The sequence below is a fragment of the Cucurbita pepo genome, chromosome 4 (assembly GCF_057944985.1).
Source record: "Cucurbita pepo subsp. pepo isolate OVF chromosome 4, ASM5794498v1, whole genome shotgun sequence".
NCBI classification, from domain to species: domain Eukaryota; kingdom Viridiplantae; phylum Streptophyta; class Magnoliopsida; order Cucurbitales; family Cucurbitaceae; genus Cucurbita; species Cucurbita pepo.
Window position 1 is genome coordinate 2,043,004 of NC_141801.1, and position 27,204 is coordinate 2,070,207.

The 27,204-nt window shown below is 37.3% G+C and overlaps 3 protein-coding genes across 3 annotated transcripts; all 3 read left to right on the forward strand.

The window, feature by feature from the left end:
* Positions 1–427: 427 nt before the first annotated feature.
* On the forward strand, positions 428–10,129 carry LOC111793458 (polyribonucleotide nucleotidyltransferase). Its single transcript, XM_023675349.2, has 16 exons — positions 428–864; positions 1,393–1,548; positions 1,682–1,852; positions 2,796–2,921; positions 3,008–3,169; positions 3,261–3,380; positions 3,856–3,993; positions 4,153–4,315; positions 4,844–4,969; positions 5,412–5,542; positions 7,166–7,385; positions 7,477–7,560; positions 8,061–8,140; positions 8,639–8,782; positions 8,915–9,484; positions 9,594–10,129. The coding sequence occupies exons 1-16, from the start codon at positions 520–522 to the stop codon at positions 9,696–9,698; spliced, it is 2,841 nt and encodes a 946-aa protein (XP_023531117.1). The 5' UTR covers positions 428–519; the 3' UTR covers positions 9,699–10,129.
* Positions 10,130–13,000: 2,871 nt separating this feature from the next.
* LOC111792170 (putative galactinol--sucrose galactosyltransferase 5) lies at positions 13,001–15,895 on the forward strand. The gene is made up of 5 exons (XM_023673505.2): positions 13,001–13,695; positions 13,785–14,389; positions 14,496–14,673; positions 14,761–15,128; positions 15,205–15,895. Exons 1-5 carry the CDS (start codon positions 13,065–13,067, stop codon positions 15,766–15,768), a joined length of 2,346 nt encoding a protein of 781 aa, XP_023529273.2. The 5' UTR covers positions 13,001–13,064; the 3' UTR covers positions 15,769–15,895.
* Positions 15,896–17,177: 1,282 nt separating this feature from the next.
* Positions 17,178–27,201, forward strand: LOC111792224 (zinc finger CCCH domain-containing protein 41). The gene is made up of 5 exons (XM_023673572.2): positions 17,178–17,532; positions 17,870–18,745; positions 20,182–21,399; positions 21,719–22,000; positions 26,539–27,201. Exons 2-5 carry the CDS (start codon positions 17,966–17,968, stop codon positions 26,932–26,934), a joined length of 2,676 nt encoding a protein of 891 aa, XP_023529340.2. The 5' UTR covers positions 17,178–17,532; positions 17,870–17,965; the 3' UTR covers positions 26,935–27,201.
* The last annotated feature ends 3 nt before the right edge of the window (positions 27,202–27,204 follow it).

Sequence of the window (27,204 nt, forward strand, 5' to 3'; positions counted from 1 at the left end):
CCATGCACCGGACACGTAGCTTACCGAATCAGTTGCGACATGGATGAGAATGCATGCTCCGAAAGATAGGGTCGTGTCTGATACATCAAACGTCTACTCAATATCCTTGTACGAGTCCACAATCACTACACGAGATGACCCTTGGTTTGGTGAATTGACGTTGGTCTTAGGTGTAATAGGACTCCAAGTTACTGCGTGCGATCATATACTAAGGTGCTCCCCGCCGGTTATTCAAATAAATTTATTCGCTACTCATGAATATAAATAAATAAATAAATATATATATATATATATATATATATATATATATATATATTTTACCATTTAAAATAATTTCTCTATTTTTTTATTATTTATTTATTTTTATTTTCACAAGGAATTAGGGGAGGAAGTGGGTTTGTTTTAAACCTCTACACTCCTCTATGGCACTATAACGCGCTCACCCTCGCGCCAAAACTCTTAAAACCCTAAACCCTAAACCCTTAGAACTCACCTCCAAGCTCACAGCTGTGAGTTGCCATGGCGTCCATGGCTTCCAAAGCGCATCCCCTTTTCTCCGCCATTCCGCACTTCCTAACTTGGCGGAGCCTCGGCTTTCGCACCGTTTGTTGCGGCCGCATGGGCTTCGCTTCTCAATCTCAGCAGCAGCTTGATCCCACTGATACAACCGTAGCCCGGACCAAGGTTCTCGAATCTTTCAAAGAAGAATTCGAGATTGGATCGCGCTTGATTACGTTGGAAACTGGGAAGATCGCTCGGTTTGCTAATGGCGCCGCGGTTTTGGGCATGGAGGAGACTAAGGTTTTGTCCACCGTTACCTCTGCTAAGGGGGACGCTGTTTCTTCTGATTTTTTGCCTCTCACGGTATGTTTGTTCTTCAGTTTTTTTCTTTTTTTTGAATTACTGTATTGATTTATTTGAAGAAATTGTTGAGCATTTCATGATCGGTAGGTGGATGAGAAACAGAGATAATTGATTATAGCCACTTATTCCCGAAGTGAGCATCACAAGCACGGATTATAATGTTGTATTGGAAACTTTTTTTCAGTGCAAGATTTTGTTTTCTTCACGTTTCCGTTTGGCTTTTTCGATTTTATAATCTGGAGAAGTGCGGATTTGAGGATCCTTATGGTCTGGAGTATCAATTATAATTTCTAATCATATTTGTGGCACTGGCTCGTACCGAGGAAATGAACACTTGCTGGACTGCTGGTGCTGCAGTCCATTAGAAAGAAGTGCACAATCTCTATTTGGCCACATTTTCCTTTTGATGATATTCCGTTCTTTTAATGTACGTTATTGGGTATTTGGTTGCATCATATATTCTTCCTACGCCATTACTAGTTTGTGTGTAATGGAGGAAGGTTTTGAGGATTTATTTCATCTTTTTAGGTGGATTATCAAGAGAAGCAATTTGCACAAGGTGTGATTCCAAGTACATTCATGAGGAGAGAGGGGGCTCCTAAAGAGCGTGAACTTTTATGTGGTCGCATTATAGATCGTCCGATTAGGCCATTATTTCCCGCTGGATTTTACCATGAGGTCCAGGTATGTATTTTGAGTTTAGGTTCTTATGTTCGTAATACTACTTCGGTTAATTATCACATGTTACGATCTTTGGCATGCCTCTTGTGTGACCCATTTTGTCTTAATGACTTTAACGTATGTTCCCTAATCAAAGGTAATGGCCAGCGTTCTTTCTTCCGATGGTAAACAAGATCCAGGTGTTATGGCAGCTAATGCAACATCCGCTGCTCTCATGTTATCAGATATACCCTGGGGTGGCCCCATTGGAGTGATTCGTATAGGAAGGGTTGATGGGCAGTTTGTTGTCAACCCAACTATGGATGAGGTAATCACAGTGGTGCTTGACTGCGCCCTCCACCCTCGTTATATTTTTTGCATGCATACAAACAAAGTTGTGTCCATTTGTGTTTTTTTTGGTTGCGTGATTGTTTTCTTTTCTCTGAACTTGCAAGTATACCAAATTGGTTTTTTTTTTTTTTAAAACAGCGAAGTTTTACTTCTGATCCAGTTTTTCTTCCACCACTCTCCATCATGAAGCTAAGAATTAAATTTTGCTTCTCCACGACTTTGATAATTTAATTCTGTTTAATAGTACTAATTGGTTTCTGGATTCTTATGTAGATTCCTTTTTAATATTGTGAATTCTCACCTTAACAGTTATCTTGTATTGAGACTCTCCCATGCAACCCTTCCATTCCTGTGCCAGTCTTGAGATAAAACATACTACTTTTTTCTTATAATGGACCCTTTTGGTTCAAACATTTTATGATATAATATCTAAGGTCATACTTTTCTGTGGTCTTAGCATGTGGTTCAGTTCAGTGTTTCTATGAGGCGCTTCTAAGCCCTTCATTCCCCCAATTCCCCAAGGAGACACAGCCATGCTCTGCAAAAAATTCTTCTTATTTATTTTTTATTTTTAATAAAAAGAAACATTAAAATAAGTTGCGTAAAAGCCTATTAAACACTCTCCTTGAAAAAAAAAATCACATTTCTTTACTTTTTAATTATATCATTAATGATCATCCTATGTTCTTGCATACATAAAATATTTATTAGTATTTCCCTATTGTGTGCTTCATAAAAACAGCTTGAGAGTGCTATTGCAATTGAATTCACTCACATTATAGAAAACACTAGTTCAGTGCAGTTTGGGCCAAAAACTATGGAAATGACAAAGTAGTTAACTGTTATGTGTTCACCAACATAAAGACCGTGTAGTCAGATTTCTTCTATTTATGAGTGTATTACCTTTGGATATAATGCAGCTTAACTTGAGCGATCTCAACTTAGTATATGCCTGTACAAGGGAGAAAACTTTGATGATTGATGTCCAAGCACGTGAAATCACTGAAAAAGACCTTGAAGCTGGATTGAGGTTGGCGCATCCTGAAGTGAGTGATGAGGATTTATCCTAATTCATTAAGACTTTTTGTACTGATTGTTTATTATACTAATATCACCGACTTCGATATTTTAGGCAGTTAAGTTTCTTGAACCTCAAATCAGACTGGCTGCTAAAGCTGGAAAGCTGAAGAAGGAATACAAGTTGTCCATGTTGTCGGAGAGTACAATGGAAAAAGTTACCAAGTTGGCCGAAGCCCCTATTGAAGCTGTTTTCACTGACCACTCTTATGGCAAGGTATTTACTAATTATTTTCAAGATGAATGTTTGATTTAATTATTTTTATAATCACTAATTATATAGTTTTAATTTTTTTTTTTATATTTAGTTTGAACGTGGAGAAGCCTTAGATAAGATCACAAAAGATGTAAAGAAAGTGTTTGAAGAAGAATGCGATGAAGAAGGCTTGAAGGTTTTGCCAAAAGCAGTAGACAGTGTCAGGAAAAAGGTATGCATATGACAATACAATTATAAACATTTGAAAGATGTTTCTCTTTTTCATATTATGCAAAATTGGAATTTGAGTCATAGTAGGTGAGAAATGCTTGAGTTTCCTTTAGTTAATAATACATTATATTTTTCTGTAAATTCTTTTTTAAAATAATTTTCGATTATTATAAAATTTTGACATCATATTATTATCTTTAAAATGTCGATTTGAAGCTTACTGTCTCCATATATTTCAAAGTTGGACAATTCAGTGAAATCCATGTAATTTGTCTATCTATCCAAATCACTATTTCCACAAATGTAGCTTTCTCTGAATGGATTTTGATTTTGGGATAAACGTAACTGGATGGGGACCTGGTTTTCAAATGAAGTACGAGGCACATGATTTTTTTATTTGGTCATAAAGTTTTGAATATATTCATCCTTATTCTCTCTAAGAAGTTTGACAATTTGTTAAATTTATGAAATATTAGGTTGTTCGCAGAAGGATTATTGCTGAAGGACTTAGAGTTGATGGTAGACGTCTTGATGAAGTTAGGCCGTTGTATTGTGAATCCAGATATTTACCTATACTACATGGGTCATCAATTTTTTCTCGAGGAGATACACAGGTCAGCTAAGGCAGTTCTTTCAGTAGTTTTTTGGCTAGTTCTTTCAAAATTGGGCAGTTCTTTAAGTATCAGAATTCTTTGTTACATGTTACTTTTAACTTCCAATTCTCAACAAAAAAAGAAAAAAAAAAAGAACACTTCTGATTAACTCCCGTACAGGTTCTGTGTACTGTAACACTTGGAGCACCGGGAGAAGCTCAGCGCTTGGATTCCCTCGTTGGTCCACCAACAAAACGGTTTATGCTTCATTATAGCTTCCCCCCGTTTTCAATAAATGAAGTGGGGAAACGAGGTGGTTTAAATAGACGTGAAGTTGGCCATGGTAAATGATTTATCTTTTTCTTCATATTATTCAATATTTAAACTAAATTGGGTGATTAGGTCATAGGCATAAGGTGTTGGGTTCTATTTGGCATCTAAGGTTTCCATTGGGAAATAAAGGTTCTCTTTCACATAAGGTAGTTGTCAACTTCAACATTTTCAGAGAAAACCTTTAGCTTCCTCCTCCTGTGATAAGGAGCAAAATTTAAGTTTTTATCGTGAGAAAGAATCAATCCCTCATTTACTCTTGCTTTTGTTTTCAGGTTGGTAAAGGTAAAATGTAAAGTATCTGGAAAATCGTTGATAAGGAGCAAAACTTAATAAATCCTTGGGCTCTTAATTCAAATTTAATTTTTAATTTACATTTAGTTTTTGGTTATGATAAGCTGTAGAGAGGTTTTGAATGCAGATATATGGGGTGAGGAGAGGAAATGTGGGAAGTCCGGATGTAGACCATCATCTACAGTATCTAGTACTCTAGAATTACTTAATGAAGATCTTTATTTAATTAAAAAGTATTTTTTGGTAGGGACCCTTGCCGAGAAAGCTTTGCTTGCTGTGTTGCCTTCTGAAGATGAATTTCCATATACTGTTCGTGTAACTTCAGAAGTCATGGCCTCAGACGGTTCTACGTCAATGGCAACTGTTTGTGGAGGTACTGTTTAATCTTGCATTCGAAGGCTATGAATTAATATTATTGTGTAGAGCTTTAACATTCTTTGGTTGGCTTTCTAATTTTTAATAATTTTTTAATAAGAAACGAAGATTGTATAGAGGGGTTCTCTCTTCCTCCTGCCCCTAGGTACAACCTTCTTTGGTTGAAATAAAATGTTATGTATTGTCTATACGATTTGTTGTAGTCGCAAATTGTAATGATTTGCTTGTATCCTCAATTTCTGATTCAATAATCGGACCCTTCCATTTAAAATCCTGCTCAAGTTAATGAAATTCTTCTTTCCCGGTTGAATCTATTTGATAAACTTAGATTACTTTCACATATACGGTCTTCATTTTGTCATAATAAATCTTCAATAGTTATATTAATTTGAGATGATGTATTAGGATTTCATGTGATTAATAGGACCTTGTTTTTGCAGGTAGCATGGCATTGATGGATGCTGGCATTCCGATAAATGCACATGTGGCTGGTGTTTCAGTGGGTCTTATCAGTGAAACTGATCCAACAACTGGTGCAATTATAGATTACCGTATCTTGACTGATATACTAGTAAGATTTTTGCTTGCTCTCCCTGGTTTTGCTCTTTGGGTCAAGGTCAACTTTTGGCTTCATTCTTTTTCTATTTGAAGATTGATGTATCCTCTTGATCACTGATACAAAGTGCATACATGATACATCAGGAGGGACACGGGGTCTTTAGTACCAGCTGTTATAGTATTAGCAATTAGACATAGCTACCTAGCTAGTAGGTAGTTAGTTACTGGCTGAGAGTTGCTATAGATAATGAATTGAGAGGAGATCGGAGAGAAGAATAGATTGTTAAAAGAACGGTAGTTTGTTGATAGCTTTGAATCCATGGTGGTAATGTCTTTGCTTGGAACTTGTTATGATTTCAATCCTTTATTGTTTCATTCTCCTTACTCTTACAGGAAGGAGCTATGGTGTTCTCTCCTACATTTGTTTTTTAATCTTCTAACTTTCAATGTGCATTGGAAGATGTTATGCTCTGTGGTATTCCTTTCAAAAGAAAAGCAGGGAAGCTTTGGATTTCCTCTGTGAAATCAATTCTTTAGTGTATTTGGTGGCAAATGAACACACTTTTTAATGGGCAAGAAAGTTTGGAGGGAAGTATTTGAGCTAGCTAAATCTTATGTCTCTTTGCGGGTGTCTTTAGAAAGCAAGTTCAGAAATCATACTCCTTTTGTAATTAACTCTAATTGCGTTGGATTTCTTTGAAGGTTCAGAAATATGTGGTGGATTTGATTGGTGGATTTTAGGTTGTAATACTTTTTTTAGATAAGAAACAAAATGACATTAAGAAAGGAATGGACAGACTAGGGGCTAGGGGTGGAGAGAACTGCCTCTCACAAAATTTATAGGAATGCTGTCCAGTTGTTAAGGATCATGGAAAGGTTGTAACTGTGGTAGGCTGTACATTTCTACAAAATAAAAAACTCAAAAGAGGAAGACTTATCTTCAAAGATCCTTTAATTTCTTTCAGGTTCCATGTGCCACAATAAGGCCGTAGCCTACATTTTCACAATGTCATAACAAGGTTGTAATATCAGGATGCAATACTACCTTTTTTTTAAGTGCAGGCCTGCTTGGTCACATCTCGACTCATCCAAAAAAAAAATAATTTAAAGGCATGTGAAATTCTGTTAGGTCCCAAAATTCTTGCCTTTATTAATGCAGATTGGCCTTCCTATAGAATCTTGAAGGAAGAAAAGGTTGTGGACTTCAAATAATCTTTTTGTCTAAGGAAAATTTTGGTTATGAACAATCAGCCAAGTTCTTAACAACATGAAACATACCTTTCATTTATTAGACAAAACTAGTATTCCCACTACCATGGGTTGACCTAGTGGTCAATATGGGTCATGAGTATAATAAAAAGCTTATAGGGAATGAGTTGAATTCATGGTTTCTATCTACTTTAGATTTAATATTCTACATGTTTTCTTGGCAACTAAATGTAGTAGGGTCATGCCTTTTTTGGTTTGATAGGAGACCTTTCCTTTAGGTTGCCTCCTTTTGTGTGCCCTTATATGTTCTTGTGTTCTTTCATTTTTTTCTCAATGAAAGTTAGGTTATTCATAAAATAAAATAAAAATACAAATAAATAAATAAATAACTTTTTGGCGTCTATTAATTTGATTTGTGAGTTTGTAGGGACTTGAAGATCATCTGGGGGATATGGACTTCAAAATAGCTGGCACACGAAAAGGAATTACAGCAATTCAGTTGGACATAAAACCTGCTGGAATTCCATTGGACATAATATGCGAGTCCCTAGAGCATGCACGCAAAGGTCGCCTGCAAATACTAGAGCACATGGAGCGTGAGATTAATGCACCACGTATTAAGGATGATAAAAACTCTCCTCGATTAGGTGGGAATTATAAATTGAAATTTCTTTTTGTTGACTACTATATATTACTTAAAGCCTAATAAAGGCACTTGGTCAATGTAACCCATTGCAGTTATCTTAAAGTACACTAATGATGCTCTTCGTCGCTTAATTGGACCTCTTGGTGCTTCGAAGAAAAAAATTGAAGAGGAAACAGGTATACTTCGAATTTGTGAACTTCTGATTTTATTTAGTTTATTGCTTCAAGGTTCATCATCTCAAATGATGTTATTTCAGTGTCTTCCATGTAATGGAATTTAGATCAAAATGGCATCTCTGTATAGTTCTAGAAGTCGAGTCTTTTTTATTTTTTCTTGTAAGTGCAAACAAAAGCATTGCGCCAATAATTATATTTGATGATGTGATTGTTGTTGCATGAAGCATAATGCACTCTCTTTTATTGTAGCAGTTCTTTCACTTGTGTCGTTAGTTAACGATGTGATGCTTAGCTTCTGTCCGTAATATCCTGTTCTATGACTGAACTTCTGGTTTTACCAGTGCATTTTATGTCTGGACACTTGTCAGAAGGCAAATGCCGCTTGAACTATCTGGATATTGTTTTTACTTCAGCTTCGATGCTCCTTGAATATTTAATTATGGTTGTTTCTTCTTCAGCGTGGTTTTCTTGACATGTCGTGTACACTTACAATTGTTCAGGTGCACGCATATCGGTTGGTGATGGAACTCTTACCATACTGGCTAAAAATCAAGCTGTGATGGAAAAAGTACAAGAAAAGGTATACGTTCCCTTTTGGATTTGTGCGAGGAGAGCAACTCTTTGGCTGGTTTGGAAGGAAACAAATCTTTGATTTTTTTGAGAATAAGTGGAATAGATAGGCTTCTTTTGTTTATAGTATACATTATTGGACTTCTTACTGGTCTTCAAACCACACATTTCTTTTGCAATTACAGCCTTTCCATGATTATTAGGAATTGACAACTTTTTTGTGACAGATTCTCTCTTGGTAGACCTTGGCTTGTAGCCTTTAGGTGCCCCTTTTTCCTTTTCCGAATATAATTTTATACGTTTCATATATAAAAAAATGGGGGTATGCCTTCGTCACGTTCGTCTCTACGGCTAACTTGTGCTCCATGTTTATTTTCACATTTTAGGAGGCTACAGTATAATTATTTATACTTTATACTATGTATAGGAAAATTTGTGTGCCTTAATTTACAAAATTTTCTCGTGACACTCTTTTATAGGCCAACTGAGGTAGATCATTGTTTTACAGGTTGATTTCACACTTGGGCGTGAGATTGAAATTGGAGGGATGTATAAAGGAGTTGTAACTTCAGTGAAAGAGTATGGTGCATTTGTTGAGTTTAATGGTGGCCAGCAAGGCCTTCTCCACATCTCAGAGTTGTCACATGATCCAGTATGCACTGAGTTCAACCAAATATCTTCATTTTTTATGACTTTTTTTTTCATGAAATTAATCTAAGTTACGTGCTTCTATTTATTTTATTTTATTTTTTCCTTAAAAAGATTTACATTTCTTATGATCCAGGTCTCCCGAGTTTCAGATGTTGTTTCTGTTGGTCAGAGGATTTCCTTGGTGTGCATAGGTCAAGATGTTCGTGGTAATATCAAATTGTCCCTCAAAGCAACTATGCCCCGACCAAAAGCTGAAGCTCAGAATGGAAATTCTGTTCCTTCTTTAGATTCAGTTTCTCGGGTCGGAGAAGTATCTAAGACGTTGCACGAAACTCCGAATTCTACATCCAATACTTCTCCAGTGGACATAAGTGTAGGTAGTGAGGTAAATTCTACTTCATCAGTTCCATCTATCCTTATTCGAAGTGCTGAAGATTGTGATGAGGAGGAAAAAAAATCCGCTGATATGAACGTGAAACTTAAGGATACTCGAAAATCGAATGCCAATTCTAGATCAGAACGCAAGTTGAAACCCTTGGCTCAGAATGGTGGTCCAAGTAACAATGAAGTTGATGTTAAGAGCCCCATAACCGCGAGAAATCTGAAACTTGGAGTGCGAGTCAGGGCAAAGGTTTATCAGATTCGAGCTCGTGGTTTAGTTCTTGATTTAGGTGAAGGACTTCGTGGGATGTATAAATTCGAGGTACATAATCGTCGTCTTCTCCTTGAGGCCTTATATTTCGGTTTACTTCTGTGTTCTAGTGTTGAAAAGTTCCACTGTCCAATTCTACTATTTTCTTTGCTTTGTTCAGGGAGACAACAGGAGCAATTTCGAAGTTGGGGAGGAGTTACACGTTCAGTGTTCGAGCTTTTCGACCAAGGGAATTCCTGTAATGTCGTTGGTCGATAACGAGTAGTCAGTTTGACATCTCACTTGCAAAATGTCACTAGGAAACAAGAAGTGAAACCAGCTCCGTTGAGTATTTTGAGAGCCTCTCATGTGCTGTTACAATCTTTGGCAATATCTATTTTGTGCTTTAATATTGGCAGAAACAGAGCTTTGTTTCAAGCATAGAGATAGAACCGATGTTCGAGCAACGTATGGATCGCTATCAATCTCATTCTTTCGCTCGTAAACGTCGGTTTGAGCTTTGAAACTATCTTTTTGCATCTTCGAGTAGCAAGTTAAAAATTTATTGCTAAATTAATGTAATCGTTCTTAGTATGTGAAACTGAATCTTCGATATATTTCACATTTTTTTTGTAAGCTATCGTTCTGTAATCGTTATTAGTAGTTGAAAACCGAATCATTCTTTTTCATTTGTATAATTGGTCTATTATCTGGTTATATATATAGATTCCAAATACAACTATATAGTATAAGTAGCATTTCCCAAGATGACGTCATAATATAAATAAAACCAGAAAATAAAACTGTATATTCTATAAGAAAAGACGGCGACGTTTCGATGTAGTTTACTTACCGAAGAAGAATGCCACGTGCCAACAAAAAAGAAAAAAGGTCCGTTGATGAACCAAAGAAAGCGTTCCACGTGGCAGTTTATATGTAACTTGGGTCCACACAGTATATTATATATAGATATATATATATATAATATATATATATTTTTTTTAATGGTAAAACAGAGGAAAAAAAAACGAAAAAGTTAAAAAAATAATAATAAATTAGTAGGGCAAGTGGGGCCCGCGGTATCTTGAGGCCCAGAAAAAGCCCATAAGCTTTGAATAAAAGAATATTACTCTTTTATTTTTGGCCTTCTCTCTCAAGTGCCTTTAATATTTAATTTAATTTTAACATATTTCAAAATTTTACTAACATTTAAAATTAATTTATAGCATCTTGTAAATTAAATTTGATGCGGTCGGTCATGTGTTCTATTTCTTTATTTTTAGTTCAAGATTTAATCGTAAATTTGTCGAATTGTGTGAACCATCGCTTAACGGCCCTACTAAGAAAAAGAAATATTCGATGAATCTTAAAAATAATCGATTCATTGTATTTATCTATTTCACCGTCAGACGTATTAAAAAAATTTCTATAATTTTACCATTAATTTTTATTCTAAATTTCTAATTTCATTCATTAAACTTCTAATAAAATATTGTAATTTTATTTTTTTTTTAAAATAAGATTTCATTTGAAAAATCAAAAAAATAAATATATATATTTTCATAGACATTCTATTTAAAAAAAAAACGACTTTAAGTCTAATATTTTGTTGAAATTTTCGCACCAATCAAACTTAATATTACGTGGTACTTGATTGAAGGGTACAAGAGCGGAAATTTAATAGAAGCTAAAAATAACAATACTCGTTTAATTTTCACGTCCAATTTAATGAAACCTAAAGTTTATAGTCAAAATTGTTCATCTCATTTTTTTTTATTCTACTTTATGTATAAAATTTAAAAGTTTTATAAATTTTCATTCTTAATTTGGTCATTTTCATTGGCTTATATATATATATATATATATATATATTTATTTATTATTATTATTATTATTATTATTTTTTAGCTTTTATATTTTGCCTATACTATTAATAATTTTTTAATTATAAAAAAAAAAAGAAAAAAGAAAGAAAATTGTGTTTGGGAACTAAGATAAGGCATCCCTTTTCCGGGGAGGGAATACAAATAACCAATCACTTAAGACAACATAACCTAAAAAGTGAATCCAAACAAGTTCTATTATATTCCATATCCAATCACTCCCTTTTCCACCCTACCAAATAAATAAATTAAATAATAAATTTATTTATTAAATTTTTTAAATATATATATATTTTAAAATTATGAATTTATTAGACATAAAATAAAATTAAAAAAAATTACAAAAATTCGATTAAAAAGCATAAAGGGTTTTTTAGAAAAATTCCATCCATAAGCTTCAAAAGGAATTATTTATTCTTTAAGAAAATGATTGAATATTCATAAAAGATATAAAATTCTTGTCAACTAGGACAAAGAATAAAATTTAAGATTATTTTAATTAACAAAATTTCAATATTAATTTACTTTTTTGACCTCATTCGAGAACGAAAAGACGTAACTGTAAAGGGGTCGTATAAATACCTTTTCAATATTGAGAAGGAAAACTTTTTCTCCTATCTAAACCCGTGCTATACTTAAATTATAAACATTTGAGCTGGTGTGACAAGCACTAAACTAACGTGCATGTTTTTATCGTCGTTATGTAAGAGTTATGTACATTAACATGTTCGGATTTTGGGACAACACAACTCGTTCGTTCCATGTTCGATAAACTAACGTTCATGTTTGAATTTTTACTTCTCACGATATAAAATTTTAATAAAATAAAATAAAAAAATAAAAATTATTCTACATGACAACACCCATTTAAAAATGTTTTATTTAAAATATATATATATATATATTCTGCATGACAACACTAGGGACCAAATTTATTTCATAACATTTTTTTTTATTTTAATTTAAAAAATGTTTTCCAACCCAAACAAGTGTCCAAGATGCATAATTTATTTAAAAAAAAAATTTAAATTACATTAAATAATATTTTTAAAAATAAATTTCGAGTTTGTCATTGCTTCTTCTCGGAGAAAAGAAGTTCACGACCCGCAGGCCTTCTACCTCCATGCGGCATTGCTCCGTCAAGCTTTTGCTCGTTGCGGAAAATTCTCCACTGCTGCCTTCCGTAGGAGTCTGGGCTGTGTCTCAGTCCCAGTGTGGCTGATCATACTGTTGGACCCGCTACTGATCATCGCCTTGGTAAGCTATTGCCTCACTAACTAGCTAATCAGATGCAAGCCCCTACTCGGGCGGATTCCTCCTTTTGCTCTTTAGCTTACACGGTATTAGCAGCCGTTTCCAGCTGTTGTTCCCCTCCTAAGGGCAGGTTCTTACGCGTTACTCACTTGTCCGCCACTGGAAACACCGCTTCCCCGTTACGAGTTATTTTTAATTATTTACTTAAATATTGTCAAAATAATAACTAAAATTTTATAAAATTAAAAAATAATTACCATACATCTTTTTTACATTGCTTTTTGGATGAGAATCAAGAAAAAGTCTCCTTTTTTGCTTTTGGGTCCCTCAAGAATCTACAAATTGTAAAAAAGGAACCCATATTCTTTTATTTTCCTTTTCCAATTGGCCCACTTGTTTTTTTTTCTTCTATAAAATCCCCTCGATTTCAGTTAATTTCACATCAACCTCGAAGAAGAGAAACAAAAAACTAACCCTCTTTTGTTCTTGGGTTGTTTCTTCTTTTCTTCTCTCAAATGGCTCCTATTTTGAAAAATGGCAATTCCAACATTGTCGTTTCATTCGATGGCTTGAACGACTTGTCGTCTCCATTCTCGATCGACGGGTCGAATTTCACTGTTAACGGCCATACCTTCTTGTCGGATGTGCCTGAGAATATTGTTGCTTCTCCGTCTCCGTACACTACGATCGATAAGTCCCCTGTTTCAATTGGTTGCTTTGTAGGATTCGACGTGTTGGACCCTGATAGTCGACATGTCGTTTCGATTGGTAAGCTGAAGGATATTAAGTTTATGAGTATTTTCAGGTTTAAGGTATGGTGGACTACTCATTGGGTTGGTCGGAATGGTGGTGACCTTGAGTCCGAGACTCAAATTGTGATCCTTGAGAAGTCCGATTTCGGTCGACCGTATGTTCTCCTTCTTCCCCTCGTTGAGGGGCCGTTCCGATCTTCGATTCAGCCTGGGGAGGATGACTTTGTCGACGTTTGTGTCGAGAGTGGCTCGTCCAAAGTGGTGGACTCATCGTTTCGAAGCATGTTGTATCTTCATGCTGGTGATGATCCGTTTGTACTTGTTAAGGAGGCGATGAAGATCGTTAGGACCCATCTCGGAACTTTCCGCTTGTTGGAGGAGAAGACTCCACCAGGTATATATTCTTAACCTAAACTCAAAACGTTTTGTGTTAGATAATCCATGATCTTCTTCTTAATTAGTTAATGTATATATTATCACTAGGTATCGTGGACAAATTCGGGTGGTGCACGTGGGATGCTTTCTACCTAACGGTTCACCCACAAGGCATAATGGAAGGTGTGAAGCATCTCGTCGATGGCGGTTGCCCTCCCGGCCTAGTCCTTATCGATGATGGCTGGCAGTCGATCGGCCACGACGCTGATCCCATCACCAAAGAAGGAATGAACCAAACCGTTGCTGGGGAGCAAATGCCCTGTCGCCTTCTAAAATTCCAAGAGAATTACAAATTCCGTGACTATGTCAACCCGAAGAGCTCCGATGCTGGCTCCGGCCAGAAGGGGATGAAGGCGTTCATTGATGAACTCAAAGGGGAGTACAAGACGGTAGAGTATGTGTATGTGTGGCATGCTTTGTGTGGATACTGGGGTGGGCTCCGACCAGACGTGCCAGGGTTACCGGAGGCTAACGTGATCCAACCGGTCCTCTCGCCGGGCCTGCAACAGACGATGGAAGATTTGGCCGTTGATAAGATTGTTTGTCATAAGGTCGGGATGGTCCCACCGGAGAAGGCGGAGGAGATGTACGAGGGACTCCATGCTCATTTGGAGAACGTCGGGATTGATGGTGTTAAGATCGACGTCATTCATGTACGCACCATTCGTAAATCTTATTTTGATATTTGAACGCTTTGCTATGTTATTGAACCCGTGTCATAGATAATATTATCGTACTATCGTAAATTTGAATGGACAGTTGTTGGAGATGCTATGCGAGGACCATGGTGGTCGAGTGGATTTGGCAAAGGCATATTACAAAGCCATGTCCAAATCAATAAAGAAACATTTCAAAGGAAACGGAGTGATCGCGAGTATGGAACATTGTAACGACTTTATGTTCCTCGGCACTGAAGCTATTTCTCTCGGTCGTGTTGGTAAATAATTTTTCTTTATTCAATTTATTTGGTGATGACGGGTTACTCTCTACATCCAATTAAAGAGTGCCACGTGTCGTTTGATAGGTGATGACTTTTGGTGCACCGACCCTTCTGGTGATCCAAACGGTACGTTTTGGCTTCAAGGATGCCACATGGTGCACTGTGCCTTCAACAGTCTGTGGATGGGCAACTTCATCCACCCCGACTGGGATATGTTCCAATCTACCCACCCTTGTGCTGCCTTCCATGCTGCCTCTCGAGCTATCTCTGGTGGCCCGATCTATGTCAGTGACTTTGTTGGGAAGCACAACTTTGAGCTCCTTAGAAAATTGGTACTCCCGGATGGCTCGATCCTTCGAAGTGAGTACTATGCTCTCCCGACTCGTGATTGTCTCTTTGATGATCCCTTGCACGATGGAGAAACTATGCTCAAGATATGGAACCTTAACAAGGTAAACGTTTTTTCTTGATTGAATAACTGTGTCAAATGTTTGTAAAGTATTCTAAGATATTATTTTTTTTGCACAGTTCACTGGTGTGATCGGTGCATTCAACTGTCAAGGAGGAGGATGGTGTCGTGAGACGCGACGTAATCAGTGCTTCTCTCAGTACTCGAAGCGAGTGACCTCAAAAACTAATGCAAAAGACATCGAATGGAATAGCGGAGAAAATCCAATCTCTATCGAGGGTGTGAAAACGTTTGCGTTGTACCTCTACCAAGCTAAAAAGCTGATCCTTGCCAAGCCCACCCAAAACATTGATATTGCCCTCGATCCCTTCGACTTTGAGCTTATCTTTGTCTCTCCGCTCACCACACTCATCGAAACGGCTGTCCAGTTCGCCCCAATTGGGCTCGTTAATATGCTGAACATTGGTGGTGCCATCCAGTCTGTGTACTATGATGATGACCTAAGCTCTGTCGAAATTGGCATCAAAGGTACTGGTGAGATGCGAGTGTATGCGTCTGACAAACCTAGGGCTTGTCGGATTGACGGGGAGGATGTTGGGTTCAAGTACCAAGACCAAATGGTGGCAGTCCAAGTGCCATGGCCCGGTTCTTCTGGCATTTCAACTATTGAGTACTTATTTTAATTTATTTAGAGCTTGCTCGATGTTGTTATTGTTGTTATTTTTATTATCTGTATTTCTCTCCAAAACAAAAATTCGTATAATTTGGAGAGTAAGCGAATGAGTTTTTAAATAAGACCACTTTTTCAATCTCTTCTGTTTTGTGCAAACTTATTTCAGTGTCGTTTTTGGGATAGACAACCTTTGATTATTTAGCAAAACTCTCGAGACGGAGAGTTAATGGAAGCTTACATTGTGATCGAAGGTCGTGAGGTAAGAAAATCAGTTTTTTTTAGCACTCCACAAGTAAATTAATCGACATGCTTGAATGCCCATGCACTCAGCCTCGGATCAATAATTGCACTCAGCCTTGGTTCTAAGACCATTTATAACAGCCTAAGTCTACCGCTAGTAGATATTATCCGCTTTTAGCCCACATTACGTATCGCCGTGAGCCTCACGATTTTAAAACGCATCTATTACGGAGAGATTTCCACACCCATATAAAGAATGATTCGTTCTCTCCTCCAACCGATGTGGGATCTCACAATCCACGCTCTCGACCCAAATTTATTCAAAACTCGACGTTCCTTTACGTAAAAATAACGTATGCTATAATAGTCAATTTTATCCATCGACTTGCCCTAATCGTCGTGGCTAGGGATGAAACCCTAATTTGATACACGATCTTCATTCAAAATAATGATAATTAGTGTCCGCTCAGTATCGTTAGTTGCAATGGTTATGAAAGTCCTTAATTCTCATGACAACCGAAAGTAACCGAAACTAAGTTGCCCAAAACTATATCCAACAAAGCCTTAACCATTAATACTATGTTTTAAAATTAACCATAAAATTTTAAAAATAGTATTAACATTCTTAACCCTTACAAAAAAAATTCGAAAAAAAGTTATTATCGACAATATATGAACGAAAACTATCGGATCATTTTAAATTATTATTTAAAAAAAAAAGATTCAAAGCATTCCCGAATATTTTTGAAACATGGTACTAATGATTCGTACGGTGTTTTTGAAGTTTTTAAAAAAATTTAAGAATATTATTAAAACTTTTGAAAATTCACGCGTATTTTTTAATTACTCTTTTAAAGATAACGGTATATTTTTTAAATAAAGTATTAACTATTTTCATTTAAATATAAAAATTAAATTGTATTTTTTTATTAATTTAGTTTTTATTTTATTATTATTAATTTTTTATCTAAATCGACCACCACAAGTCCATGTTCCTCCTATTATGGGCCGTTTTTAAATGTTCAAAATTGGCCCATATTCTCGGCCCATATTCTCGGCCCATTAACTACAAAAGGAAAACGGGCGCCAAAATGGGGCGAATACACAATTAACCAAACATTGTGGGGAGAAAGTGTAATTTCTAAATCTCAAATACTTGTTTTGTAATTTTATCTAATTTTATTTGGTATGGTACAATCGTCGTCTCCTCTCTCTCTCTCTCTCTATCTTTCTCTCGGTCTAGAATCCTGGTTGCTGTTAACAACTCCGAAGGGGCCTCATACGAGCTCAGGGTTGCAGAGAAACCCTCGTGCTCTCTCTCTCTCTCTCTCGCCGGACCGCCGTTGAATCGCTAAACGACGGCGGTGTTTTCGTTAAACGATCTTGTCTCTTCCGTCGCTTCTGTTCCTCTTCTAATGCCCTTCGTTTTCTCTTCTTGCTTTGCTCACCGCTAATTCCAGAGCCGAGTATCCTCGCTCTGACTAATTCAAGCATTCCATGGCGCTTTCTTGATCAATTCGTCCGAGAATACTCGGTAACCTATTCGTTTGTTGCTTCTTTACTGCTTTGTGTTTGTTTGTTTGTTCCTTTCCCTCCCTAGTTTCTGCGACTTCGTTTTGTTGTGCACCTGGAGAATTTTGAGTTGTTGTGGTTTAGGTTAATTTAGTTTGTCATTGAAGTGATGTATTGTTGAGATTTATTGGACCTATTCGATGCTGAATCATTTGAAGTATGTTATTAAGTTGTTAAGTAGCGTGGGTTTGAATTTCATTAGGGAATAGATGATTAACGAATGCGGCTGAGTTAATTCCGTTTGTTTTTGGTTCTCGTTGTTTGAGGTAATTGATTTATTTCTTTCTTTGTTTCATTAGGTTAAAATAACTCAATATAGTGTTTCAAGTTCTGGATACAAGACCGTAGCTACTTCTAAGGAATAAGGGATTGTTCTGTTTATTGCTGGGAGTCAAATGGAACTGAAAGTTTCATATCCTAAGCCAGACATTTCTTCCTCTGAGTATGTTAGTGACCCGGAGGAAAAGGATATTAGTGATGATGAAGATGATGATCGCAACCATAAGCATAGGAGGCGGGAGACACACTCTCAGTCTTTGGAAACAGATACACGTGAACATGATTTGAGGCCATATGGAAAGCGCAGTAAACCTTTTGAAAATGGACGTAGTTTTAGGGACAACGATTCTCAAGCGAATGAAGCTTGGAAATCCTTCAATTCTTCCACTCTTGAGAAAGACATCCCTGGGAAGTTTGATAAAAGACGCCTAGGTGGAGTGCCAGGTTCTCGAGTGGCTGGGGATTTCAATCAAAGGATCAGGGCAAACCAGGCGTTTTCTAGTGACCTAAGTTTTGGTAGGGGAAGAGGCAGGGAGTCTGCCCCTTGGAACCAGTTTGATTCAAGGTTTAGTCCTGTTGATATTGCTTCCCAAATTGTTCACCATGGGCCTTTTCCTCCGAGGCTATTTGCTGGAAGGGGTTTACCAAGTGTTTCTACTTCACAAACTGCACCATGGAATACATTTGGATTAATACCAGGAATTCCGAATGGTGGGCTAGAACCGATGCACTCTATTGGTTTTCAGGGAACACTTAGGCCTCCGATCAACCCTTCTCTGAACATTGGCATGCCTCGTCAGAGATGTAGAGATTTTGAGGAACGTGGATTCTGTCTTAGAGGAGACATGTGTCCAATGGAGCATGGAACTAATCGCATTGTAGTTGAGGATGTCCAGGTATGTATATCACCCATTTTACTGTATTTTACTGAGCATGATGTTTGATTAGAATGAAACCATAATCTGTTTGGCCTCCCTCCCATACAAGGGACACCCAGGTTATATTACATCTTTGAAGGACATTTTTTCTAACATCATCTTGATAATATATTTTTCATTTTTTTCCTGACATTATTTAGAACATAACTTAAGGTGTTGTGGCTATATATCTACTTGGCACTGCCAATTATTGAAAGCATCAATTTTGGTGTCCTTAAATTCCAAGTTTGCTTCGTTAGAATGATATTGTTATCTTTGGTCCAAACTTCAAAGATGAAATTCTTAATCCAACTCTTCCATGAGATTCCTTGATAAACCTCAATCAATTTTATTTATGCACAGAGCTACAAGCCAAGTGGATATTTTAGAGCTCCCTACTCGCCCTTAACAGAGAATTCCAATGATAATTTCCAATAAGATACCCACCCCCATAACAAACTTCCTATACATCCCTCCACACTGATCGTTTCTAGCCTTGGCCCTTTCTAACTAACAAAATGCCATTGGGCTCACACACTACGTATTCCTCCCTCACATGGATCCCCTTTTCTTCACATGCTTTTGCACATACACTTTAGAAATTTGCGGTCTATTTTTAACCCTTCCTCCCTTCTTTCAAAGAAAAATATGCGAAGTGAATTGTTTTCAGGATTAATTTTTGGAAACTTATGTTTCTGTTTACTCTCTCTTTGTCTATCTTTTAAACACATCCCAAATTAAAGTATATGATGAAACATATAGATACAATTGTATTTCTATTATTGCCTTAGAAATCCAAGATGTCATTTATTCATGAAAGTGTAGTGTGTGCATGCGCTGGAGTAGTTTGAAAACAACTAGCCGTTCAAGTTGTCTTTTCCTTTTCCCCTTTCTTTTGTATTCAAGGAGAGGAGTTGACAGTTACTCGCTTCGATTTGTTATTCATTTTTTTTCAATTTATCGTTCCTTCTGTTAATTAGTATTATCGTTTTCATTGTAATAATATAAAGAACTTGTATATTTTTTTTCATAAATTTAAATGTCCCATTAATTATTCTTTTCTCTTAATATTAGAAGTTCCATAAATAATTTCATTTGCTATAATTTTTTCGTCAGGGAAGTAAGTGTCGTACGTAAGGAACTTTGTTAAACTACCAAATATTAAGTCATATCTATAAGTTACTTGATAGCAGATGGAAATTTTAAGAGAAAAATATAATTTCCTTCCCATTTACAATTTTTATTTGGTTGAACCTTATTGTATTTTGTGTATAAGCAATAATCTTACCACAGCATTGCTTTTGGGTTGTTTCCGGCCTATGTTTTACCTGAAAAGAGATTTCTTTATGCTTTTGTATGTTATAACTGGTAACTGTATATCTAGTTCTAATGAATTGTATGATCTTGCTATGCAGAGTCTTTCTCAATTTAATCTTCCTCTGTCGCTTCCAAATGCACAATTAATGGGGAAAACTACTGGATCTCTGCCAACAGTTAGCACATCTTCCACGACAGTAATGTGTGGCAAAGGGTTACTTGGAAAAAATACCAAGCCTGGTGTAGGAGATGATTCATTGGCCTTCCATGGTGTATATTCAGGTTCTGGTAATGCAGCTGAAGCTGACTTGTACGATCCTGATCAACCTCTATGGAACAATAACTGTCCTGAGAAACAAAATGCACTCTCGGGTATGCATTCATCAAAGATTGATGAAGTTGAAACCTTGGTAGGAGATGATCCTTCTGATAGGAATCAGGTTAGGAAATGTGATGCTGCTGATAATGGATGCACTAGTAGAATTACTGTAACTAGTGGTCAACAGGTTACTAGTTCGTTTGCCGGGGGTAGAGGTGGGTCTAGAAATAGACATGATATGAAAGGTAAACTTGATCCAGTTGTAAGTTCCTCTGGCTATCACGAGAATGAAGTGAAGGAACACAATGAAGTTTTGACTAGTGTCCAAGGAAATTCTCATCAAGAAAAACACACGGCTCAGGATGATGGTCGCACGAAAGCTGGAGATTCATCTCTCAAGGCACATAGTGATGCCATGCGTACTTTGCGGAAACCTTCTCAGAAAGCAATGCGTACTTTGTTTGTCAATGGGATTCCACAACAGAGTAACAATACAGAGGCACTTCTTTCTCATTTTAAAAAATATGGCGAGGTCATTGACATCTATATTCCAGCAAATAGCCAACGAGCTTTTGTCCAGTTCTCAAAAAGGGAGGAGGCAGAAGCTGCTCTAAAGTCACCTGATGCTGTTATGGGCAATCGTTTTATCAAACTTTGGTGGGCTAATCGTGACAGCATTCCTGATGATGGTGTAAGCAGTAATAATGGTATTCATGTACTTCCACATCATATTGCAGCTGCTTCACTTCCTTCTATTGCTGTCAAAGGAAAGAACTGTGTCCAGGTTTCTACTTCAAAAGGCGGCATTTCCCATCCATTGGAATCTTCTTTAGCTGCCCCAGATCACTCTCATGCTTTCAATAGCCCGAAGAAACCTCCTTTGCAAAAGAAATTAGAGAATCTGGAACAGTTAAAGGAGCAACTCCGGAAGAAGCAAGAAATGCTAGACATGAAGCGGAATGATTTCAGACGCCAGTTGGATAAACTTGAAAAACAGGTATCATTTATAAATTTCTGTTACCTTACATGTTTGATCAAAGAACTGTTTTAAATAAGACATCACCTCTACTGTTGGAGGAATACGGGAGAAAATTAATAGAGGTTGAGAAAGAAAATCCATGCCAGGAAGATTGCATTTGGAGGTTCATATCACGTCATCTCATTTAATTACCCCTCAACTCTTGGCTTTAATTTCCATGTATTTTCTCATTTAATTATCCCTAAACCCTCTTGTGGAAGTGCAATTCTAGGCTCGTGTTACATACTGCAAACCAATCTACCGTTTGTCTTATTTTCTCATTTTGTTCTCAATACAGACCTCAGGAAGCAAAGCCGATGCAATCACTGGGTTTTCTGCAAAGCGGCTTAAAGTGGGAGTAGAAGCTGACACTAGTAAGCTTGTTTCTCCAAAAGCCAGCGAATCAAGTATTCCTTTGGCGTCACCACATACTGAGGTTAATGGGGAGAATGTTGAGCACTCCACATGTACTGTACAACAGGAATCCTCAAAGTTTGAGCCTGATCATCCATTGGCACCCGAAGCACCTTTTGACATTGGATTTAGAATTCTTCCTCCTTTACCAGCCGAATTTGCCAATGTATGTTTTACCATCCCTCTATATCAAGATCATTCATGGTAGTTTAATTACAAAATTTCAGGAATCTCTTAGATGATGATGATATCGATTCATTAGATTATATTTTCTTTGGAATGTTGTTACATAGCTTGACCATGTGAGGTAACTACTATTGTTTTTATATTTGTTCAGAGGATTACTATTAGTAAATTGCTATGCCCTTGAAGGATGTTCTGAAATATTAGACCACTAGTTGATGCAAAGGACTAAACAAAAAAGGAATGTGATTGATATTCAGTTGAGAACTATCCAAAGTGGTCTTGTTTAATTTTTATTTCCTTGCTGAATGATAGTGGCTCTTGGCAGGAAAAAAATCAGTCTTGTGTCTTACTTATCTGTTTTAATTCGTTAGTTGTACTTCAATAGCAAAATTATGTGAAGCTTGCGTGGGCTCTTTTAATTTTATGGTCTGAGGTTAACAAATTTCTCTTCAGTTCTTGAAGTAGTGTACTTGCTTCCACTTTAACACAGAATCTCTAGAGTTTTTAGAGGATAAGTATTTGGTTGGCAGGAAATAGGCGAAATCCCTCCCCTTTTCCCAGGATTCTTCAGAACCCTTAAAAACCTCCAATTATATATATCAACAAATACCAAAACAAGGCTTGCCACTAAATCTTCCCTCTGCCACTGAATGGTGGGTGCAAAAGTGTCTCCTCCAATTTGAATGAACCCTTATGTGAAACAAGCCAGCACCAAAAGAGGTTAACAACTTGCAAGTGTTGCCTTTTGGTTGGTCCAAGTTCCAGCCCATTCTTTTTTCTAGCTAGTTAAACCTATGATTTTCATTAACTTACTGCATCATACTAAGATCTGTGGGGGAAAAAAGGAAAAGAAACACATTTAACATTTGTATTGAAAAGGGAAGGATACCCAAAAATGGCATGGAGAGATGGAATCTGGGGTTTCTTTGTCATTTACAGTTACATGTATTGATACTTTTTTGACAAGGAAACATAATTGTTCATTGAAAAGAAAAGTTTTAGTGGAAGTTTTTGAATGGAAGTCTTAAAAACTTCCAAAAATAGAATAAACGTAGCTCAACCAGCTACCTCAAACCAGAAAATACAAAATCCACTCAACGCCCAACCAAAATTAGGGAGATAACATATATCACTCCAGAAATCGACACTCGAAACCTTGAATAGCTACCTGACCTACTACACAACCAAAAAACCGTAGAATTTGATCCTTTTTGGGGTATATATCCCACGAAATAACTCTAGCCAAAGATTTCTCTTAGAGAAAAGTTGAGCCCATATTAGATAATAAGGATTTTGTGGAGAAGAGCCCTCTAGGATGAGGAATCCATCTCCAAGAATTCTTGGTTTGTGAGAGAGTGACCAAGGCAAGGTCAAGGTTAAGATTCGCCCACTAAAGTGCCTCTCCATCTTTCAAATTTCGCCCAAGTTTAAGGTCACAAAGCTGTTGTTGGTGTTCCAAACCTCTCTAACCGAGGCCTCTTAACAATGAGAGCCTATATAAGAGGGTATAACACTAGGCTAATGGGGGAATACCCAAGGATCCTTCCAAAAGAGGTTGTGGCACCACCACCGAATTGGTGATAAAATCTTGCTTTTTATTAATATTTTTTTCAAGGGTCTTGGGGCTAAGGTAGCCCAATTTAGATAGATAGAATCACCATACTTTTCCTTGATAGATTACTTAGGGGAGTTGAGAGGGGCCTTTCTAAGGTGTAGTTCCTAGTGAGGTTGAATGTGTAATGGTTCAATTTAAAAAAAAATAATAATATTCAATTCCACCGGAAATCTCGCGATTTCTGGCAAGGCATTTATTTTCGCAATTGAAACCGTCCCATAACCCCTTAAAATACTCTACCCTCTCACGCCCTTCATCATCAACTCAAAAGTCCTCCCATTCTGCAGTCTACCCTCATAACTGATTTCTTTGAAAGGGAAAGTTGGTTGTGGAGATCTAAAAATTACAAGAAAGAGTTTTGGGGGTTTAAGCACAAAGAAGTACCGTGAAGTTGTTGTATAAATTTCTTAAGGTTGAACTGTAGCGGAAACGGCGTCGGAATCGTTGGAGTTCCATTGGAAAAAGAAAGGCAATAGGCGAGGGTTCCAAACTTTTTTTGGGCGAAAAAGACAGATCGTCGCCAACACTCTCGGATCTTGGCACAACCCACGAATAAACCCTTCAGCTCATTTACCCAATGTGGCCCAAACAATTAGTCTGCGTTCACTTGGCCTAGCTCAACTAACAGTGCACTGACCTGACAACGACCCGTATATCCGTGCCTTCTTCAGCCACACGTTTTCGCCACGTGACCATTCCAGCCACGGCTCGGCTTCGTCATGTGTGATGGCTCAATTGGCTTGGCTCACGACTCCGTTGGCTCAGTTTCGTGGCTTGGCTTCTCAGCTTAGGCTACTCGGTATACAAATAATATATTGCTTTCCTATAGGTTTTCGACCCTCTTGAAGCCATTTTTTACCTTATTTAAGGCATTTGAGGTTAGTATGACTCCTATTTACCCAAGTTTAGTTAGTTTTAGGACTTACGTTAGAAATTATCGCCATGTTTAGTTAAGCTAGAATATTAATGTCCCGTATATGTCATCTGAATTTATATAGGTGAGACCTAAGCGTTCGAAGCTTAGTTTAAAAGCAACTACCGGGTAATTAGTAACTAAAGCCAAGGCCAACCATATAAATGACCGGAGTTAGCTAATTGGTTGATGTATGATGGTGCATGCCCTGTGGCTTGTACATCAGCATTACATGACAACCATCATACATCAATCAATTAGCTAACTCCAACATTAAGGTCACTTGTTGGCCTTGGTTGAAGTTACTAATTACTTGGTAGTTGCTTCTAAACGATGCTTCCAGCATTCAATTCTCACCTATAACATTTCACGACATTAATATTTTAGCTTAACTAAACTTGGCAATTATTTCCAACCTAAGTCCTAAAACTAACTAAATTTGGGTAAATAGGAGTCTTACTAACCTCAAGTGCCTTAAATAAGGTCGAAAATGGCTTCAGGAGGGTCGGAAACCTAGGAAACAATATATTATTTGTATACCAAGCCGAGTCGGAGTGAGCCACGAAACCGAGCCGACACACGCTGATGCCGAGCCGCAGCTGGAATGGTCACGTGGCGTAAACGTGTGCAGCCGAAGAAGGCACGGGTTGAAGTCGGGTCGGGCGCAGGTATACGGATTTGTGCACCGTTGGTTGAGCTAGGCCAAGTGGACGCAGATTGATTATTTAGGCTGAGACGTGACTGGGCTGGGCTGTACGTATTGTGCCGCACTGGGTAAATGAGCCGAAGGGTTTATTCGTGGGTTGTGCCCAGATCCGAGAGTGTTGGCAACGATCCATCTTCTTCGCCGAAAACACAGACTTTAACCCTCGCCTCTTCCCTTTCTTTTTCCGTTGTTTCCACTACGGTTCGACCTTCGGAAATTTATACAACTCCACGGTACTACTTTGTTCTTAAACCCAAAAACTCTTTCTTGTAATTTTCAGATCTCCACCACCAACTTTCCCCTCAAATCTTTCGATTTCTCTCTCTACTGCAGAATGGGAGGACTTTTGAGTTGAGGATGAAGGGCATGAGAGGGTAGAGTCTTTTAAGGGGTTATGGGACGGTTTCAATTGCGAAAATAAATGCGTAGCCGGAAATCTTACGATTTCCAGTGGAATTGAATATATATATATATATATTTTTTAAATCAAACTGTTACAAGTTAACATCTTAGATAGGGTGGTGCCTTGGCATGGCGTTCTTTGCAGGAGAGTGGTTGGGGATCACGATCCTGCTTTCTGGAGTTGGGATGTGGCTTCTATTGTTTGGAACTGGTTCTTTACAAACTTTGGTCTTGCTCTAACTAGGCCAAGGGATTGTAGGGGGATGATCGTGGAGTTCCTTCATTCTTCATGCTCCTTATCATAAGAAAGGAAAGTTTTGCTATCTTGTGGGGACTTTGAGGAGGCTTTGGAGATCTCTATATGACAATTAGTTCTATGCTATATTCTATATTTTTCTTTGGGCTTCTGTGTCGAAGCCATTTTGTAATTATCCCTCAGGACTTTTTCTTGATTGGAGGCCCTTGTAGTTGGCTTCCTTTTTTTTTTTTTCCTCGATGAAAGTTCGGTTACTTATTGTAGAAAACATGGAAGGTGTCGATTTCTTAAGAAGTCGGTCTCCCTGTGGTCAATGATTTCCAAAAGCATAAACACAACCGAGAGACTGCAATGACATTTTCCTTTCTGGTTTCTGTCCCCTTCTCTCTGTTGCTTGTGTTCAAACGCTGATCTTTCATTTTGAAAGAATTTGGGCTTTTTCCATTTGTTGTTGGAAGCTTTGATGGGAACATAATGTCAATTAAGAATTTTTCCCTTGGAGGTGTGCAGGCTTTGTGTTATTGGTTGAATTCTTTTTAACTACCATCTTCTTTGTGTTATTGTCTGAACTTTTGCATTTGGAGCATCTTTACCTGATTCTAATTTCATGTTATTAATTGTTGTAGGAGAATGTGATAAAGGAGCATTTCTCAGCCTTCGGTGACGTTCGTACCGTCGAACTTGTTTCGGAAAATAGCAGCAGCATTTCAAATGCATCCAGTATCTACTCGGCTAATGTCACCTTTTTAACCCGTCATTCAGCTGAAATGGCATTTGAAAATGGCAAATGTAGGCAAGGTCAAGACTTGAAATTTGTATGGCTATCTAGTGGCAAAGACCCTGATGACAAGTCTTCCGAGGCATCTCGAGATGTCGACATGGACCCTAAAAACGAATCAGAAATCATCCTCTTTATAGAAACCTCAAGAGACGGAGAATTCGAGAATTCAACACGAGACAGTTGTGTCGAGCCTTCGGAAACAGGTAAAGTTTCCCCAGTGATTGAAAGAGACATGAATTGAAGCATTTTTATGGTTTAGGAGGCGTTTTTTTTCTTTCTTTTCGAGCATTTTTCATACCGAGTTAAAATGTAAAATTAATGGAGTTTTTCTTCTCTTCTGTTCTTTTTTTATTTAGTTCAGGAAAACCTGTTTAGCAAATGTGAAAATTTGTTTTCCATTTTCAACCCCCTCTTACTACATTCATGTATAAAGAAAAGGAGTCTCTAATTCTCCAGACTAATTGATTGATACAGTTATTGAATCAAATATTATTTTTTAGGTTCGTTATTA

Excerpts from the sequence above, each read along its gene's own strand:
- LOC111792224 (XM_023673572.2), top strand. The coding sequence starts at position 17,966 with ATGGAACTGAAAGTTTCATATCCTAAGCCAGACATTTCTTCCTCTGAG. Across the intron at positions 21,400-21,718 it reads TGGATAAACTTGAAAAACAG|ACCTCAGGAAGCAAAGCCGA; the intron begins GTATCATTTATA and ends TTCTCAATACAG. Across the intron at positions 22,001-26,538 it reads TACCAGCCGAATTTGCCAAT|GAGAATGTGATAAAGGAGCA; the intron begins GTATGTTTTACC and ends TAATTGTTGTAG.
- LOC111793458 (XM_023675349.2), top strand. The coding sequence starts at position 520 with ATGGCGTCCATGGCTTCCAAAGCGCATCCCCTTTTCTCCGCCATTCCG. Across the intron at positions 3,170-3,260 it reads CTGACCACTCTTATGGCAAG|TTTGAACGTGGAGAAGCCTT; the intron begins GTATTTACTAAT and ends TTTTATATTTAG. Across the intron at positions 3,994-4,152 it reads TTTCTCGAGGAGATACACAG|GTTCTGTGTACTGTAACACT; the intron begins GTCAGCTAAGGC and ends ACTCCCGTACAG.
- LOC111792170 (XM_023673505.2), top strand. The coding sequence starts at position 13,065 with ATGGCTCCTATTTTGAAAAATGGCAATTCCAACATTGTCGTTTCATTC. Across the intron at positions 14,390-14,495 it reads TTAAGATCGACGTCATTCAT|TTGTTGGAGATGCTATGCGA; the intron begins GTACGCACCATT and ends TTGAATGGACAG. Across the intron at positions 15,129-15,204 it reads AGATATGGAACCTTAACAAG|TTCACTGGTGTGATCGGTGC; the intron begins GTAAACGTTTTT and ends TTTTTTGCACAG.